General features: G+C 44.8%; 1 protein-coding gene across 2 annotated transcripts in view; it reads right to left on the bottom strand.

Annotated features, from left to right (window-relative positions):
- The window catches only part of inpp5a (inositol polyphosphate-5-phosphatase A), a 132,944-nt gene that overhangs the window by 50,209 nt on the left and 62,029 nt on the right, over window positions 1-20,706 (bottom strand). For both annotated transcript variants that reach the window (XM_071924798.2, XM_071924799.2), the window contains exons 5-7: window positions 9,067-9,130; window positions 7,493-7,596; window positions 569-621 (exon numbers count right to left, since the gene is read on the bottom strand). In XM_071924798.2, the coding sequence (XP_071780899.1) occupies window positions 569-621; window positions 7,493-7,596; window positions 9,067-9,130 (221 nt within the window). The remainder of the gene's footprint in view (window positions 1-568; window positions 622-7,492; window positions 7,597-9,066; window positions 9,131-20,706) is intronic.

The following is a 20,706-nucleotide window of genomic DNA, read 5'->3' as shown; positions in this document are numbered from 1 at the left end:
TCCTATTCTTCATCAGCCTCACTCTCTCCTGTCAAACGTCGTGCCCCTATTAAACGCTTACCGTTTCAGCTCTTTAGTTCTCATGTCATCCCTCTATTAGATTACAATCCCCTCTTCCACCCCTCCGTCTGCCCCCCCTCCTCCATCCCTCTCTCTCTCTCTGCACGCTGGAAGCCAACGTTTGTATTCATCCCGCTGCAGGTTCAATTGCATGTAATGTTTTTTGTCATCTGTCATATGCAACTGCTTGACTAACGCGATTACGCCTAATCCAATCGCTGCCTGCCTCTATGGCACGCTGTCCGGAGAGGACTCAACTATCTCTCCAACTCTCTCTCTCTCTCTCTTTCTTTCTCTCTTTCTCTACCGTCTATGACGACCGGACCTTTGCAAAGCTCCCTGGGAGACGTGCCGCGGCTTGTGGGTGAAGCCAGACATGACAGGCACGGTTAGATCTTCATTTCTCATCGAAACGATACAGTCGTAATGATACGGGGTTGAATAGAGATGAGGCGGGATGTGTGGTTTTTAGCTGGCAGTATAATAGGGACTGATTAAAAGGACTCACCAGTCAGCCAGGGCCCATCGAGTTCTGATGAATCCCTTTCTGGACCACTTGCACTGCAGAACAGAGAGACACACCGCAGATACTCAATTTAGCGAGGAAATCGCAGAATTCGACTTTGATAAGGTTTCACCAGTCATCACAAGGGGAAAAGAAAGAGATGATGTCAAATGATTTACAAGGAAAAGAGGTAACAGTGTCCATCCTCTAAGAGCACGAAATTTCCTTTGCATTTTTTAATGCAATCAAAACACATCTGTAGATGGGTTTCCATCTAAGTAACTTCATGCAAGTATTGAATTAGAAGAGCTTTGATGAAATGGAAAATCTAAATAAAATGTTCTTAATATCACAGAAAGGGTTTCACAGAAAAGTTTTTTCTGTCGATAAATTATGAGATAAATATCGATAGAAACACATTTGTTGAATAATGATGTGTAAAAATGTTAAATTTGTGATTATATTTTTGTGACATTTCAAAACTCATTTGACAGTTGGATGGAAACAGCTTATGAAAATAAACACAGAGAGATGCTACACCTACAGCCTGTATAGCTGAAGCCTATACCAGATATGCAGCCTATATAACCCACAGTGTACACAAGTAGTATGCAGCTTTTTGATCAGATCCCTCCAGCCTTGAGTGAGTTATCCAATCACAAGTCCAAAGATCGTCCTCAAACAGCACATGATTCACCATGAAGCTGGTTATTAAATGAGAGACAAATTGATGTTGCGAGTGTTCTCATTTTGAATAGATAAATAAGTCCCTTTCCCTCTGCCTCTCTCTTTCTGTCTATCTCTCTCTGATACTCCTAATGGGGAGTTAACTGCGGTGATGAATAAACTAATTATGGGCCAGGTCACATAATTACAAATTGACTAATTTTATTTAAAAAACTCAGATGCAAATTAAAGGGCTGAGAGGTATTTGATTGCGCCTCACATCCTTCAATCTGCATTAGTACAAGATTAACTGTATCAAATTGAATTACATTAGCATACTTGAATTAATCCATACTGCCTCAGCAGGATGTATGGGCCCAATTATACCTCACTGTCCCAATATTGTGACTCTGAAATGAGTATTTACTGGTGTGAGTGTGCAGCGTAGGTATACTATGTTGTTTTTTTTTACCTTGCCATCACATCGTTGGTTAAGTGGTATTAAATCTGTCAGTGTCACACTGCAGCATAATTGACTGATGTGGTATGTGAAAAAAAAAAAAAAAGCTTTTTTAAACAAAATGAATCAGACATTTCAAACACAAACATAAGCCACAATAAGCTACTCGGTTACTAGGCTCAGTAATCACATTTGTGTGCTTGGAAGATGTTTATGTGTTTGTGTTGTTTATGATGTGCACTGCAGCAGCGGTTCTCAACCTGGGGGTCGGGACCCCCAGGTTGAAAAAATGTTTTTCTACTATGCAGATCATAATCATAATCATCTCTATTATCATGTATATTTTTCAGATTTTTTGCTTTTTTGTGAAATACGGAATAGATTTCAGCTTCTAAGTCACCTCTGATAATTAATTAAATGAAACAACCTGACGAGGGAAAATTTGTCTTTGGTTGAACTATTGATATGCAGCCTGTGACGGGGGGTTGCAAGTCAGCATGCGTTGAGAGCCACTGCACTACAGCACATTCTAGGTACATTCATCTCCACATTAGCTTTGCTGCACAGAGAAATCACGAGTGGAGTTTGTGTGTATTTCCCTTTATCTGTGAGCCGCTGACGTTATGTCAATATAAAGTTGAGGAAAGAAAGTGTGAGAGTGGGGAGGATGAGGAAGGACATGATGAAGAGTCGTGGGGGGGTTAGGAGGGTGGGGGGGGGGGGTGGACTTGCTCAGTCCCCATACAAGCCCCGACTGCACCCAGAGACGTTTAATCTCGATTTAATTTAAAGAGCCATTAACTACAATCACAGCATTAAAATCCATCACTTCCTTGACACCCAGCCTCAGATTGCCCCATTTCCTCCACGTATGACTGATTGACCCCCTGCCTCATCGCTTGCTTATGAACACACTCACAAGACACACACACACACACACACACAGAGTGTGTGACAACCATCGCAGTCAAGAGGTACAAGCATCCACAGCTCAAAGCAAAAAAAAACAACCACATAAACCTTTCGATCTATTCTTCCTCATTTAAATAGCTATATTTTGAGTCCAGTTTGAAATGAAAACCTCACACAATCTGTTCTCTGCACTGGAAGAGGAGCGTTTCTCTCTATTGGTTGACATGATGACATCATGATTTGGTTGCTGCAGCTGATGTTGGAGCGGAGACGATGACACAGATGCTGTCCGGCGCCATTTAATCTCCCGCTGAAACATCATCATCACCCCCTCCCTCCCTCCTTCACACACACACGTCTTTTAGTAGTGGCTGAATTCAGCCTATTCTTTCATGTTTCATCCGTGCGACTGGATGTTTTTAACTGTTATTTTGAATTTTGAATTTTGAATACGAGACAAATTTCTGTGAAACTGGACAATCGCATCAGGTCTGGTGGTGCGGCCCGGCGTGGCAGTAAGGAGTCATGTCCTGCGGATCATGGGGGTGGGAGGGGGATGAGGGCGTGGGGAGGTGGGAGGGTCAAAGGGCAACGGTAAAAGGTCGCAGGGGCTCGGGGTGACACTGGCTGACCTTCCACAGGGCAGCGGTGGCGTCTCCGCCCGTGACAGTGATGAACGGCGGCGACGCAGCGGGTCACATCCAGGGGCTGTCGGCCAATGCGGATGCGAGGACGACCGCCGCACAGAGACAGGGGATGAGAGAGAGAGAGAGAGAGAGAACAGAAAGAGAGAGATGGGGGGGGGGGGGGGGGATGTAGAGCCATCAAATAGATTCCCCATTACTGGAAGCCACTCCATAAAACTCCCCACTTGTGTCCATTGGAAGTTTTCACTCCTATCAAATGTCAGACGTGACACGGTTAGGAGATAGAGGGGTAAGAAGGGTAGAGGGGTAGAGGGACATCACCCCCCCCACACCCCACCCCACCCCTCCCCTTTCCCCCCAAAACACCCTCCCACCCCTGTTTCCCGGTCCATCCGGTTTTATTCTCTGACCTTTCCTATATTTCAGCTCAGAGACCAACCCCCATAAATAATGTTACGGTGGGGTGGTGTTGGAGGGGGGTGGTAGGTGGTAGAGGAGTGCAGGACGGGGTAATGGGGGTAGGGGGGTGGTGGTGGGGGTTACACAAAAGCCCTGTGACAGAAATGCACTGTGAGTAATAAGTAATACACACAAACCCTGATTGATTTGAGCCCCGGCAGACACCCGCATTTATCTTTATTCCATCAACCGGAGGGGGGCGGGGGGGGGGCATCAAATAAGACAAGACCTCGCGTAGGGTTTATATGACTAGACAGGACATGCACATGTGTGTGTATGTGTGTTTTCTGATTAAGATTTACCAAACCAGTGATGTACAGAGAGAGCAGAGTCTCTGAACCAAATCATTGCCACAGAAGTGCAGAAAATAGGATGCAGGAACGTCAAGCGCTCTAAGAATTCACACGGTAAACTCAAGTGTACAAACAAGGTGCTTGTGAAGAAAAATGGATATATATACAGTACAGTTAGAAACAATGGTTCTCATGCAAGAGAGTTCAGTTTAAAAGTTTCTCTGCACAAAAAGGGACTGAAGAAAAACCTCATTTGGCTTTCATGTCAACACTTCATGAGCACCTTGCAGCATCGTGGATCACGCCTATCATAAAGAATGGTGTGTGTGTGTTACAGGTGTAGTGCTAAATGAAGGATAGCATTTTACAAGTGGCAGCAGTGTAAATGAACTCCTTAACATATGCATCAAATCTATGCATCCTATTTGGTGTTCAAATCAAAATAGAAAAAAAATTAATGAAGTGAACTTCCTGTGAGGGCAGAACTGGAATGTAATCACGGCTCAGTACCGGAGCGTACTATAGAGGGCACTAAAAGGGTATGAAAAGTCAATGCTTTTATGGACACGCTCATGGTGCCAAACAACAAATACAAACTCATATGGATGTTGATCTACAGCCTGTCGGCCATTTTCTCCCTTTCTTTTTTTTTTTTTTTCCTACGGCTGTGTAAAACAATCAATAGCAAGGGCACATTAAGGTCTGGGTCGTATACTTTATTTATATAAGGCAATGACAAATCCTTATGATGCAATGGTTTTTGGAGGCATGTATTACTGCGCCAAACAAATAAATATATTAATGCCCGCGGGGGAGGCGGGTGGGGGGGGGGGGGGGGGGGAGGCGGAAAGATTGACGGAACAACGAGAAACGACAGGCCGCCGAATCCATCACGCCGACCTTTCAAAAGGAATGCGCCCGCTATTTTGTCCAGTTCCTTCTTATTCAGCATTTCAATTAATGTCCCTGGGCTCCCTTCCCCTTCGCTTAGAGCTATAACTCAAGGTGGGATTATGGAGGGAACCGGCGTTTTGCATATATGGAGGGGCTGTCATTTAAACCAGACTCAAAACTAGGGGCAAGCAGGGTCACAAGCAGCGTGTATAGTGGATGGTAAACCCACCTAAAATCACTTCATCCACATCTTTAAACTGTGAAATAGAGTTTATCCACTTTTTTAAGCTGAAATCTTTATGATATAAATTCATAGCAAGCGTGAATTAGGTTGCATGAAAGTAGGATCTCTTTTCAAAACTATAAACTAATACTATGGCTGTTGAATAGGACACACACACACACACAAAGCATGCTTCCAAATACAGCACACACAACCACTCAAGTGCACTCAAATGTAGTAGATGGCATTTTGTCTCTGTTGCATGGCTAGCAGTGCTGTAACTCTCTGTCTCTCTCTCTCTCTCTCTCACACACACACACACACACACAACAAGCCCTCCCACCATGATGTCATCAGCAGCTTGCCCACTGACACTTTATTAATGGGGGACTGTAAAGGTAACACACAAGCAGGGAAACACACACATTTGTCCCCCCCCCCCCCCCGCCCCGGCCTCCTGAGCTGTCTGCTATCACTCTCTAACCTTGCTGGTCGGTTTCTATCAGACATCGAACATACTGGAGGAATTTCAAATAGACACAGTTTTATTTGCGTCGAAAAATAATTACGAGCGCGTAAACCGGGCGCCTGGCCTTCGCGCTTCTTGTTGACGCTCGTATCGTGGTAACCCTACGAGCGCCTTTTTTCTGCATTCGTCACCGCCACCCGCTCGACACATGGCCCAAAGCCGAGAGAGCCGGGACTCGAGGAACCCGGTTCGGGTCTCGCCGCGCCGTCCCGTCCCATCCCGTCCCGTCCAACACCCCCCCCTGGTAATAGGATTCCTCAAAGCTGCAGATGGATGGCAAATCTAGGCGGTTTCATCTACTAAAAGAGGGCATAAATCACCAGCGGAGGAAGCGGGGACGAGGCAGGGGTTATCGCCAGCCTGCCTCCCTCATGAGAGCTTTGCATTAAAGCATTAGTGAAATTAATTCATCTTTCATAAGAGGTTTGAGCAGTATCTGTGATCTATGATAACAACCAATTTCTCACTACGGAGGGCCGGAGAAGGGAGGGAGGGAGGAGAGAGAGAGAGAGAAAAAAAAAAATACTCGGCGACCCTGATAGACTACACAAATCTGCTCTTTTTAAATGGGCTAACATTATCTGGAGTGCTGCTCTCTGGAGCATCATCCCAGATTCATAACCCAGTCGGGAAAGAGGCATAAATCACCGGGCAAAACTTTTCTCATCTTACACCTCCCTCCCCCCTTCTCTCTACATCACTCCCCTCGTCCCTCTCGCTCTCTCTCGTTTTGTTTGGTGGTTTTCTTTGCTTGTCCTCTCAAACGCAGAACAACGCTTCGGCGTAATCATTTTAAATGGCTTCGCGCCTCAATCAGTGTAATTGGTTTTAGATCATCTGTGGAATGGCAAAGTGGGAAACCCAAGATGGGTGGCTGTTTGGGCGTGTGTGCTGAATGTTTATGTATACATTCAAATGTGTGTGTGTGTGTGTGTGTGTGTAAGTGCATATGGGTGTGTTTGTGTGGATGTCTAGGGTGGCTGGGGGTGGGTGGGGGGTGTTGCATGTGTGTGAAAGAGACGGAAATTGGGGGGAAGTGTGTGAAGGGGCCGTATCCATCTCTTTTGCATATATTTGCGGAGGTGGCCGTCGGAGCATGGTTGACAGATGAGTGGGGAGTGCGGGGATGACACGCGGGCGGTCGCGCTCTTTATTACTATATCAGCACAGCTCTGCTTGGCGCTTGGCGCTCGGCTCCCCCCCCCCCCCGTGACGGCGGGACAGGACCGAAAAACTGTACGCGGAGGAAATCGCTCCGCGGGACACAAAAAACGAGGGCTTTCACCGTTTCGCGAATCGGAATTTTTTTTTTGACTGTGTTCAAATCAGTCCGAAAAAGAAAGATACATAGAAGCTGAAATGGCTTATGAAAAATCAATAGAAGAGTAGAAAAGGAAATTCTATTAGTGTACATTTCATTATGTACATTTCAGCATAGTGGATGTCAAAAGGAATTGAAAGAGACCCATGGGTTAAAATGTATTATGAGGGAAAATAAATAATTTGCAGATTTATTCTGTCCTAATGATTTTCATCGAAGATATGCAACATTAAATTGAATCAATAACATTATTTGTGTAGTAAAAAGGGAAAAATATACCCCAACTGTATTATCAATATCTAAATATCAATCCAGCAACTCTATTTATCCGACATGTACAAGTTACAAGGGCCGTGTGTTAATTTGTGTCACGATGATTTCCACCTTTCGCTGTGATATCTGTCAATACAGATCAGTCTGCATCTAAACAGGAAGCTGTCATCGGATGACAACACAAGCAGCCAATCAGTAAGAGAGTCTGTCAGTCAGTCGGTGAGTGAAGTGTCTGTATCACACCACCCACCTCTGGGAAGTAGTCCTGTGGAAACTTCTCCTTCTCCAGCATGGGTGTGCTTTCTAGTGTGTCTGAGCAGGTTTCCTTCCCCACCACCTTCTTGAATTTCTTGGCTACAGCGGGGAGAGAGAGAGGGAGAGAGAGAGAGAGAGAGAGAGAGAGAGGGAGAGAGAGAGAGAGAGAGGGAGAGAGGAGAAAGAAACAGAAGGAGAAAGACGGTTTATTATTACAAACACAGAAGGTTAATCTTTGGAGAGACCCTGAGTGCGAGTCAGAATCTCCTAATGCTATTAGAGCACATTGAGACCCAGACTCCCCCGTCGCCTTCTTCAGGCAACTGCCCCACCTGCTGGTCAGGACGGGGAACATCTCCACTCAGGCAAAATGTGTGTGTGTGACTGTGTGTGTGTGTGTAGGGGGGTTAAATATGTCTGCCTTTGATGTCACAGGAAGATTGCTTTAGTTGGGGGAATTTGACCTGGAATCCCTGAAAATATCCTCAGAAAAAGGCTATGGATGGAGAGTTTTAACAGTCTGGTCATCTTAACTCTCTAGTAAGCACATTGTAAGAGAGATTCTTGTAAGAGATGTAGATTCTTTGTAGAGTCTTTGACAAAGACCAAAATCACAGGTAACATTTTCAGCTTTTAAGAGTGCAAGATTATGTATTCAATTCAAGTGTAGGCCTACTTTGCCAAGTGTGAGGGAGCATATTCTGAATTTACTGAATTTAATTTTATAACCTCAACATAGTGGGGCCGATCAACAATGACAGCAACAATGTGAGCTCAAAGTTTATCAGGCCTGTACTTGTGTGTGTGTAAACCATGTACCAATGGCATGTCGAGAAAGTGTGTGTGTGTGTGTGTGTGTGTGTGTGTGTGTGTGTGTATCATAATTGGGGTCAATTCTCTTTTAATCAATTCAGGAAGTGGATTTTTCCCAAAAAATCCCAAGACCAAAAGTCTCTGACCATAAAAAAGTTCTTATTGAGCATCCAATGTATAAAGGAAAACTCAACAAACAAAGTTCTGTACAGTACATTATGTAATGTAATCTTGATTTAAGACTAAATCTTAAATTGATGGAACTGAAAGTGAAAGTGTGTGTATACAAGGGGGGGACGGTCCTCTCCCCTCTCGACCCCCCTCCCCCCTCGCCCTGTCCTTCACTGGGGGTGACTGGTGCTAATGCTGACTCGGGCGTAATAGGAAGCGAGGCGCCTCCACATCTATATCCCCTCTTTAATTAGCGTGGCCGCCGGACCCCGGGGCCCTCTGACACCGCGGGCTGATGAGACCGCCGTAACTGTCCAATAACCCGCCGCACACCATTACCGCGGGCCCGAAATCTTATGAATTAAATCCTAATATTAATAAGCATTACCATTCTGTCCCGCTCCCGTTACATTATCCTCAAAGCCAATCTTAGCGCTCCGGTTTTGATGGAAGCGGGGGAATAGCCTGCAAATGGTTGTGTGTGATATGCGGGGGGGTGGGGGGGGGGGCACAAGGGGGGATTTCATTTCAGGAAGGTGGGGATGGTGTGTATGTGTGTGTGTGTTGGAGGTGGGGGGTACTCACCTTTGAAATCAAACTGGTGGATGTTTCTCAAAGACTCGTGGATGAAGTAGCAACTTCCTAGTGCCTGCAAGAGAAAAGAGACTGTATGAAATTTTTTGTATGATTTATACAAATATTCATATTGCCCAGCCCCTATTAGCTACATCATATCACTCTAGATGAAGATTATATTCCACAACAACAAATATAGTATGTGAGATGACAGGGGACCAAAACTGCAAGAAATGTGTAGTATATTGGAGTGTTTTTCCATACTTTTCCAAACTTTACACACTTTTTTTGTGCAATATCCAAACTTTTCAAGACCTGGAATTAACCAAATTCGTTTTCCACATCTTTCCATACTTCCCAGACCGGTGTAGGAGCCCTGCACATACGCTTTTCACAGTCTTGAGTGTGCAATTGGCCGGATGTGAGAATGCTTGATTGATGCACTGGACTGAAAGTAAAGGCGACGCGCAGCCTCGCTCCTGAACGCACTCCGCAGCACACTTCCCACAGCTCGGCTCAATGGGAAGTCACAAGCGCTACACACCATCAACTGCACAACAACAGGTGCAATGTGCTCTCAGTACAGTACACTCCACACACTCTCTTGGCGCGCCCTGCTCTCGGCTCAGAGTCTTCTAATGTGGAGAATCAACAATTTGGGCTTTTCAAAAGACACATTCAGATGGACTTTTGAATGAAGCAGAGATCAACTTCAATAGGCTTAAAATCTTAATTTTCCCAGTGAACAATCAGGAAACTTTCCCAGTCAGTGGACAAGCCAATCAAACCCTGTGGGAAGAAGTGAGAATCGTGCAGAGGGGGATTTGATGCGGTTCACAGTCCACTACACTGCTTTCTGTTGCCCTCTTTACATTTAGGGCAAACGGAGGCAAAGCTCAAGCTCAATCCCCTGTGTCTTTGAGATAGCAGACCTTTGGCTTTGGGATAATTCTGCCATTGGCACTGCGACTCTCTCCTTTCTCCCCCTCTCATACATTACGGCATAAAGAGAATGGAGAGAGAGACAGAGGCAGAGGGAGGTGAATGACTTTCGGTCGGAAGAATAGAGTGACCAAGTTAAAAGTGAGTGGAGTGAGAAAATGAGTGAGAGAGACCGAGAGAGAGAGAGAGGTGGATGGTAGACGCAGAATACGGTGACGAAGTTACAACATAGGAAAGACAGAAAAAGAACACACTCCTATGTTCAGGTACAGTAAAAGAATGATGAAGAGGGCATGGGGATGGAGGGGTATATGATCAAAAAGGAGGAGGAGACAGCAGGCGAAGAAAAGGGTCGAGCCAGGAGGAGGGTTTCAGTCTCGAGGGTTTTTTCCTCTTGCGTTTTTTCCTATTGAGGCCGGGTGCAGACGCCCCTCTCTCCGACACGCTGGGAAGAGAGAGTTTGGGCCTGGCCCGGCCCTCTGCATTATTTATGAGCGCCGGCACATCTTGAGATTAAACATTTGCTGATTTGTCAAAAGCACAAACATGAGGTCCTGCCCATCTCCTTGACATATAAGTTCAAGCCGACGGCAAAAAAACACTGTCGCACATTTAATTGATGAGAACAGCGGCTGGTGACCCAAAACCCCCGCCGCGCTCCCCTCCCTCCCTTCCCTCTACTCCCTCCCTCCCCTCTACTCCCTCCCTCCTTCATTCTGACGGAGGACGAGAGGGTGGGGGTGGGGGGACGGCGTCGGGCGAAGGCAGGACTCAAGGTCACCACTTCCCACCGCGAGGACGGCTTCCAGGAAGGCCCCCCTGCGCTTATTTGCGCCCGCTTGTCTTTATGTTCTCTTTCACCTTAAACTGCCAACGACGGGCCGAGAGACAGAGATGGATAGGAAAACAGGGTGACGGAGGGAAAAAAAAAAAAACTGCGCAATTTGTCAAAAACGGTGCCGCCGCGCTACAGTAACTGTTGTTTGTGTGAATATTTCAGTGGGCACCGGATAAAAAGACGGCGATGAAATATGACGGGGTGAAACAAAAATGAAAAGATACACTTCACTCTGTTAGAAATTAATTTGCAGGACTGGCAACAGCCTGCTTCATGTTGTGATCAAGTACCCTCAGAGAAATTTAAATAAAATCCAAAAACATCAACTTTCCTTTTTGCATAGTTTCAGACTCACCTAATTAGTTGTTTCTAACCATCTAAATGAAGACTTTAAATATTCAGTGTTTGGATTCTGAATGAGTTCAAACGGTGTCCTTTCTTTACTTGCTGAATAGGATTTGTGTTTGACCTGAAAAGTTGATTTGTGATCTTTGGGATTCTTCAACCACCATCCTATACAAAAAACCCCCACATAAGCCTCCATTGAAACTCCATATACCCACTGTCTCTCTTGCGGTGGACGCCGATCGCTCCACAAGCCCCCCAAGCGAACGAGACAGCCAAAATATGACTTCAAACAAATCGCCATTAATCAACTTTCAAATAAATGATAAACAACCGTGCCTAAGTGGCTATCTGTGTAATCGCAAAAATCTACTTAACCCTCAACCCCAATAAATATTTATTTGACGTCAGGGTTCAGAACCTAGCAGCTGCTGCGCTCTCGCTGCTCTCCTCTCCTCCTGCCTCCCTCCCTGCACTCTTCATGAAGAACCTATTATATTAGCGGGGCGCAATTAATCCATTTGTCTCCCCGCATGACAGGCTCAAAATATTCATTAGGGCCGAACTGCGCTGACAGGCCGTGCTTATCTTTTACCAGTAGCTTTACAATGGCCTGTGTCAAGCGTATGTTTGTCACGTCCCACTTTATTGATTAGCTGCCAGATTCACTTGAAATAATTAAAAGTATATTTTACATATTTATAAACCCCACTGCCACGGCGGCTACTTAATTTTCCATTAGTAAAATGCAGTCTATTAAGTGCGCCGCGAGGGGCCGCGGGGGGAGGCGAGGGGAAATGAGTAATCACCGTAATTGTAGACAGAAAGACAATAACCGCGCCATAAAAGCCGGAGTTTTATGACTCGTTCTGGCAATGCTATCTCTTATCGCGCGTCGTATCGGCCGCGCCGCTCGCAGATAAGGACACGCTGACACAAAGGCGGCTGTGCTCGCTCTCTGGTGTGTGTGTGTGTCTCTGTCTGTGTGTGTGTGTGTGTGTCTGTGCACGCGTGTAGTTGACATTTCCAAAACCCCAGCAGATACGGGCTGAACAAGTCCCAATAGACTGGCTGGTGGAAAATAGAGACTTGAGAGCTGCAGTACATAGCCTGCATACTTTGCTCCGCTGAATGCTTTATCGATACCGGGGGCTGCAAAAATTAGTTCTGCCGGATGGGGAGAGGCAGGGATTCGGTGACCTCCGAATAGATTTTCCTGCGTTTAATGTGAAAAATGAGCCATAAAGCAAACATAAAAGTAATAATTTTCCCGCAAGGTCTCACCTCCAATCTGCGCTAAGGGAGAGCGGCCGGTCCCGGGAGAGCTGACACACACACACTCCGGTGTCATCAGAGTGTCACTGTACAACTTCAGAGGGTAATGCTCTGCTGTCCCCCCAAGCCACTGGCAAAGTGCGGGCTTATGAGTTGGTGGAGCGGAGTGATGAGCACATGTGTCCAATAGACAAAAAAATGGATAACCTGCATCTTTATCCAGGAAGAACATACAGTAATTCCACAACAAGAGTTATAAATCAGCATGGAAGGCTGTCTAACTGAAACAAGTTAATTGTGTCTGAAGGACAGGAACAATGTTAATTTTTCCTACTTTTTCTTTTTGCACCTCACTCTGTCTCTGTCTTTCTTTGGCTTTTGAGTTGAGCACCTCCAGCCTCAATAGTGCATATTCATAAATGAATCAGGCAAGTTGCAAACCTTCCTTCAAGGGGGTATTTACACTGTGATGGGGGTTATCTGTGGGTGCCGGCTATTAGGCTCGTTACAGCCGGCTCAGAGGCACATCTCCTCGGGGGTTTTCTATGGCATTTTGCCTTCTAGACAGCACAGACCAAATGGGCTGCTTTCCAGTTTATATCTCATTGCACAGAAATCCCTGGAGTCCCCTCATCTGTCAAATCACGAGTGGAGCAATGCACACACACACACACACACACACAGATACACTAACATAACAAACAACGAAACAAACTCACACATGTACATGCACACATACACACACAAACACACACACAGAGTCTTATCTAAAAGGTCAATCAGATATGTTGTCATGAAGGCATGGTGTTTCCATACATCAGGAACACATGCTATGTCACAGCGGCTTACAGCAGGAGGCACGGACATGGGCTCTGACTAATAGGTACATAATATGCTCATTAGTCACCACACACACCAGTATCCATACCTCCCCAACATCTAAACATACTCTAAATCAAACTGTAAAACATGAATTCTTCAACAGACAATGAAACAGCGGCCTATGTGTAGTTACAGCTATCGAATGTGAGCTTCTACATTTCTATTTCAAGAGCTTCCATCCCGATCAGCCTTCCAGGCACCCCCGCCCCCGGCGAGGGACCACTTGATATTCAGGATCCGGGGCTAACGGAGCACCTTCGCAGGAGCCTCTCCGCACAAATCTCCAATACTGCACAAACAGCCTGTTTGTCATCCCCCCGGCAAGGAAAACACCCCGGCAAAAAAGACAAGTGAGCGGCGTCAATAGAGACGGCTTGCTTTTTCAGCCCGGAGATACAGATCGAGGAGCCTTAGTATTTTCCACCCCTCCCAGGCCCGCCGCCCACCCCTGGGCTGCCATATGTGTTTGCCAAGGCCCTCTCCCAGTGCCATTGATTGAGTATTCAGAGTATTGAGCCACAGTGTCTATTATTCATCGGCTGCCTGGAAAGCCTGACTGGATACACAGACAAAACTCTCATTAAAACTTCTTCTGTCACTTCCTCTGATTTGAAAGCGGCCCGGGTGTTGGGGCCATCCGTCATGTCCTGAAGGAGCCCTTGTCTCTGGGTGGTGGGGGGGGTGGGGGGCAAGGGGGACACAGGTAGGGAGGGGGCGCAAAGGAAAGGAAGAGACTACTCAAAGATACAATAAAAGGAAACAGGATAACCTGAATTTACCTGTTTATTACGTGGTAATTAAGATTTAAGATGAGCTTATTCCCTTAGCGCGCCCCTCCGCGAGGGACCTGACAGACAAACGTTGCGAGCAAATTGGTTTACATGACAAAGCAGGACTAACATTGATTCCTGCCAATTTAAACAGACACAGCTGATTCTCCACTCTGATTCACTCGCAGACCATCTGACCTCATTGTGACTGGGATTGTGTGGAAAATATTGAAATGTTTTCAGGGAAGCTTAGAAATTTGAATTGCTTAATGAGGCCTTTCAATTTACACTGAAATGATGTCTCTAATTTGCTTGCAATTAGTGTAACGTAAGATTGAACGTTAACAAAACCAAAAGGGAACCCACAATTTCCCAAACCAAAAGGAGATCCAACCCACTATTGATTGTCTATTTAATATAAAACCCCACTGCTGCATGGATCTGGGATGGTACCTGTATTTCATCTTTGTAGACTTTGCAAGCTTTCTGTGGAGCGTTTCCGGGCTTCCTCTTCATTATTCTAAAATCTCCCAGAATGCGGAGCGACATGCGCTCATGATTGATCTCAAAACCACTGATTTTATTTTCTTTTGAGGAAAATATTATGGATGGGTCTAAACAAGGCATAATTGGCCAAACCTATGGCAGCGCCTGACCTGCCAACAATCCAGACCCACTCCCAAGGTTGGCTGCCTCCCTGGGAAATATTGTGCATTAATTTCATTTAGTCTCCCCTCCAACATTCAATGGTAGAAGTTAATTAAATTGCTTGTCCATTGTGTTCATCCACTTACAAAGTTAATGATATTGTGCCGGGGAATTAAAGAGCGTTTTATAAAGCGCACGGGATGGGAGCTGGCAGGCACTACATTGCCCAGTTGAACCCTGTCAGTCGGCGGGCTGCTGGACCCCCTAATTAGCGGTGAAATGGATGCTTCCATCTGCCAATTTCCTGCCACGCTCATCAGTCGTGCAGTCGCTCCTCTAACCTGCCCGGCGGAGGGGTCTAAAGCAATAAAACCATCACAGCAATGACATTCAACCAAAAAAAGAAAAAAGAAAAGTGAATACGCGTATATACATGATATGACTCAGACTTTGAAAGAGCCTCTTTAAAATGCCTTGTCTTTTTTTCTATTTTTTTGCTCTAGACCACATCATTGGCTTCTTCAGCATAATCCAGATGGAAGACTTTGATAACTTTGTTAAAAATGTTCGATACGCACAGTAATAGCACCTCGTTTCCATTTTCATAGGAGGCAGTTTGAATATACGTCTTATGATAAAGCAGGAAGAAGGACGTGCGGTTCTGCACATTTTAATGTTCCACATTCTGATGAAATACTTGTTGTATCCTTGAACCGAAGGTACATCACACCGGTCCCAATTAAAAGGTTAACATTCTGAATTCAATTCACTACATGAGTTCTGCACAGTGCCCAATTTCCAGTAAGGTAGCCGTGGCCTGTTCAATAAAAAGGGAAAGAATGATTAATGCTCATATATATTCCAGCTGCATATTTACTAATACCATGTTGCTACTTCAGCAGGTTTTAACGAGGACATAAAAACAGGGGATCAAAGTAAATGGGATTACACCTGTGGGGCCTGTACTGCTGTTGACCTCTCAATGAGGCTTGGCAAAATGGCCTAATTCATGGCAGAAGAGCACAGTCTGGGTAAACTCATGGTGAAAATAAATGAAATGGGGCATAGTGAAGGACCCATGGTGACGTTTTGAGGACATTTTGCTTGTTGCTTGCCACCAGTAGCACTGTAGTAGCCAATGGTGATTCCTGGCTAGTCAGATTGCCTGTTTAGTCTGGGGGCTCAACAGTTTCCTAGAATATGTACGAAAACTACGTGCACCTACGACCTGGAGATGAGGTCAGTCCGGCTTATTCAATGCTGATCCAGGCTTATATTGGTCTCTTGCTATATAAAAGCCCCCTATATTTAACGATTATGAAAACCTAAAAACACACAGAGCACCAGCAATGCTTAAAGAAGTGCAAAGAAACTCTCACAAGCTTCATTTCACTTTGTCTTCACTCATAGATATGTATCAGTATATTTTCACTGCATCAAGAGGTCATCTGGAGCTCGTATGCCTATTATATATCTGATCTTAATTGCGTAACAACCAGTGGCTTAACCTTATTAGAGAGCAATGTCAGAGACTATTCTGATGCAAGTGTGTCATGGTTTGGCAGTTGTTGAATTGCTGCCGACTACAACAGTCTGCTAAGGTCAGCGAACCCCATGATTTACACGCAGCTATGTTAAGATTGCTCTTTAGCTTTATAAGAAAGCTTAGGTCAAAACACTGGGCAATGCATCAATCTAATGAAGACACAAGCACGGCGAGGACTAAAACAGGATGCAGCATTAATTCAATGACAAACAGAAGCGCAGTATCTGGGACAATTATAGTTCTGAAGGAAATTAAACAATGTCTGTGCCTCACAAACAAGGTCAACCTCTCAACCCTAATTTTAACAGACATCTGCGATGGGCCATGAAAAGACCTTTCTTCTTTCTTCACGGAAAAATAATCCTTTGAAAGCTATCTTCAAATAAACCGCTGATCGCAGAGGCCAACATGGTGAATAACCACTTTCTTTAAATAACTATGTTGTCTGGGCTTAACAAGATCATCTTTTTAAAAGGGATATGAAGATGATGAATATTTGCCTTATTAGATTGTTCCCAAAAATGAAAAATCAAAGTCTGAACAATTGAAGTATCCATTAGTAATTAAAGTGACATTACCTCCTCTCTGTTTTCTCAGGCCAATGCGCGGCTGCCAGGGCCATTATTCAATTGTTTCGGATGCTGGGGGATAAAATGCCTTTAATATACTTACGCTCATTAATGTAAATCATATTTGGCTATGGATGTCCAATAATCAAAAAGAATATTTCAACTTGTAATTCCCCCTCTGTAAAAGTATTCCCATTAGGGGGAGAGGCCCATGCAAATGACAGGTCTTCGTGCCCATTGATTTTTTTTTTTTTTTTTCACTCTGCGTTTTGGAGAGGCCGCTAATGTTGTCATGGACTGTTCATCAATCTATATTATTATCTGATTTAATATTGCGCCTATTCATGTGGCCTCATTTGTGATAGAACAGATTGAATTAGGATCATACAGGCTGTGGAGAGAATGGAAGCAATGCCATTCTAAGTGATTGCTGTGGTTGAATGAAGACTGTAAGGAAGTTTGGCTTTGAAAAGTTTCTTATATTGAGAGAGTGCAGCAGTGATTTACTTGCCTTTTACGGCTTGCCTGTTTTTTATACTGTAATAAGTTCTGGTAGATTTAAAGCACATGAGCATGCACACGCACATGCACACACACCAACACCTGCGTTACAGTGACATAATCAACTTTCTATGTCAGATAATGGGTATTGAGCAAACTCGACTGTCCCTAGGGATGCTGGGATGGCTGTCAGAGCTGTGATGTCAGTCGGCGAGGTAATCAGTCAGCTTATGTCCGGAGGCAGCTTTGATTCTGTCCCCGTCCCACGCTGCCTGTGGCCAGCTCATGTGGCCTTGTAATGACAAAGTGGCATCCTTGGCTGCCCAATGAGATACAGCTCTATTGCCGAGGCCCATAATGAAATATATTAGTTTGCTGCATCTTAGCTGAATCAGTTTGTCACTTGTGAGAGGAATTTATCAGGATGGTCCTCATTTCTCTGCATCAAGAGCCCTTCCTCCCCCCTTAGTGCGAACACAACTCTTCCTAAACGAAGGCAACATCGTCTAGATCATGGGCCATCTCGTGAAGCATTTATAAAGTATGACAGCTTCCCACGTCACGGGGACAATCAGCGGCGGCGGATCTCCTTGGGCCCGGAGGCTTGAGAGCGCTGCTGAACCGGCGGGCAGAGAAGTTACCCCGGGTTCAATTTTGAGGTCGCGTTGACGAAAATCATTTTTTCACCCCCTCAATGTATAAAAAAATAAGCAGCTTTCTCCCGGCGTTCTGTCTGGGTATGAGCAGAGGCGTTCTCAGAGCACAACAGTGACCACAGGACCGTGAAGCTTTAGAGGAGTCTGCAAAAACACACGCAGCGGCTCGTCTCAGGCTAAGACGCCCGTCCGGTGGCTCTTTGTGGCCCTCTTTGTCTTTATGTAAAAACCAATGCTTGCCAATGATGTGTTATGTAAAATTCCCGGAGGCTTGATTTAAATGGTTGGATATCCTCCATGCTAGCTTAGTTATACTCCAGTGCATCGCCCCTAAGAGCACATGGACGCTGCATGAAAAGCAAATGTAAATGCAGCCCCAGCTTCTTAGATAACAAGAAATTATGTCATGGGTTTTTTCCCTCTTATTGTATTATTATAATAATAAATAAAAAAAAGGGGGCGAACAACGGGGGACTTTTCTTACGCAGATGTTTCTTTTTATCCGTACAATCGCAGCATCCGGCCCTTTCCGCGGCCCCTCTTGAAAGACAGCTTTAGGATGGGAGTGAGCAGAGGTCCTGTGCCAGGGGCAAGAGTGGCAGCAACCTGACGTCTGCTCTCCTGTAAATGCGACACCCACAGAAACGCAGAAAGAAAAAGAGGATTTGGTGGGGCCCGTGCAGGTCCGCAACAAGTCTCCTGGGTCGCGCCTCCGAGAGCTCAGCAGATGACCAGGTGGCACTGTATTGCATATCATTAGGTCATGTGTAAGTGGAGGAGAAAATACGTTATACAGTACGGCTGTTGAATCTGAGAACAAATCAAAGTCTATAGATATGACTGTATATAGTTAAGGTTAAAGTGTAGAACTGTTTGTATAGAGGCTTTGCAGTCAAGTCTCTTAAAGGAATAGTTCGGTATTTTGAACCCTGGGCCCAAATTAACATGTTTTTCATCATGACCCATATTAGTAGAAACCAGAACTTCGCTAGCCGCCTGCTCCGCCTGTCCGGTAACACCAGGTGGCCCCCTCCAACTCTACTGCAATAGAAACCTAGGGGCATACGCGACAGTCTTTGAAAACTATGATAAACGTCATTTTGCAAAACACGACACTCACAGTATAATCATACCAGTGTCAGTACCGGTATGTTATCTTGAAAAAATTGTAAAAAACCGAGCTTTCTGTCAGCAGTTATTTTTGGATTCCTCTGGCTCTCGTGGAAGCATACACCGGCTTAAAAGGTAGTGCGTGTTTGAGAAAAAATAGTTCCTATCCAAATAGAACACAACTATTGACAGAAAGCTCGGTTTTTTACAATTTTTTCAAGATACCATACCGGTATGATTATACTGTGAGCATCGTATTTTGCAAAATGACGGACGGAGCAGGCGGCTAGTGAAGTTCTGGTTTCTACTAATAGGGATCAAGACGGAAAACATGTTATTTGGGCCCAGGGTTCAAAATACCGAACTATTCCTTTAACAACCCTGTCTGGTGCCATCATGGAGATCCAGCAGAATATTGACTGTACACAAATAAAAGTTAAATATATAACAACCAGGCTGGAAAAGAGAGACAGCTGAAAAAGATTGTTGCGGTGTAGGTGCAGGTCAGTATTGGAAATGTTCTAAGTAAAAGTGGACAGTCTGATTAGTTAGATTTGTTTCCAAATGTAGGTTACTGTGACAGTAAACGGTGTTGTCTTTAGCCCTAGCCCCTTTAGCCCTAGTCTCTACTCCAAAGCACTACACCTTGTAGCTTGAGACGAGTCAGCTCAGTTAACCTGAACAAACAGCTGGGTAGCTAGCCAACTAGCCAGTAGGCTAATTATACATACTGATGTTAACTAGCCACTACTAATGCTAGCTTCTACTAGATGTGGTAGCTTGTGCGCAACTCAGATGTGTTAACAAGACAGTGATGATTAGCTCAGGGTGTCTGCAAGTTTCTTCAAGTTAAACTGAAGACTTTTTAAGACTTTTTTATTGCCACTGGAATATATAACCAATTTGTGATTGAAATAAACATGAAAATAAAACCAACTGTAGATCTGTCAGAATGTAGCTAGGTGTGTGTGACTGGACCGATTTGAAAACGATCATTTCTCAATCAGAAAAAGGTCAGACCACCATCCACCATGTCTATTCAGTTCTGTTGAAATAGCCAAGTTGTATGTTGTATGAAATGCAATCAGCTGTTCACAGCTACATTCTCATAGATTCTCATCCCCATTTGCTCACAAATTCATGTCACAAGTTTATGGCCACAAACTTCTCACACAAATCCTTTATATCATCAACTTATACAAAGATATATTCACTCATGAAGCAGAGAGAAGTGGATTCAGGACACAGCAGCTCAGTAGCCTACTGAGAAAATTTCCAGTTGGCCGACGAGCGCTTTGAAAAGAGGTTTCTTATAAAGCAAAGGAATGTAATTAGGCAGTTAAAATTAAGAGCCTGAATCTAAAAGAGCATAACATCCAATCTAATTAGAGGGCTCTTTAATGAGTCTGTAATTAGCTAAGGAGTGATGCACACAGGGCACCATTGTGGCTTGAACTTGTGCATTGGGCCCTGTGGACTGGGGCACCCTTTGTGTGAGATTAGTTCCCGCTTGGGAAGCATTACTCACTGAAATATGGTTATGCTTTGCTTTATACCTTTATAAGAC

Source organism: Centroberyx gerrardi, chromosome 15, assembly GCF_048128805.1.
Source record: "Centroberyx gerrardi isolate f3 chromosome 15, fCenGer3.hap1.cur.20231027, whole genome shotgun sequence".
NCBI classification, from domain to species: Eukaryota; Metazoa; Chordata; class Actinopteri; order Beryciformes; family Berycidae; genus Centroberyx; species Centroberyx gerrardi.
The sequence above is the reverse complement of the archived record's forward strand: the minus strand, read 5'-3'. Positions and strand labels throughout refer to the sequence as shown.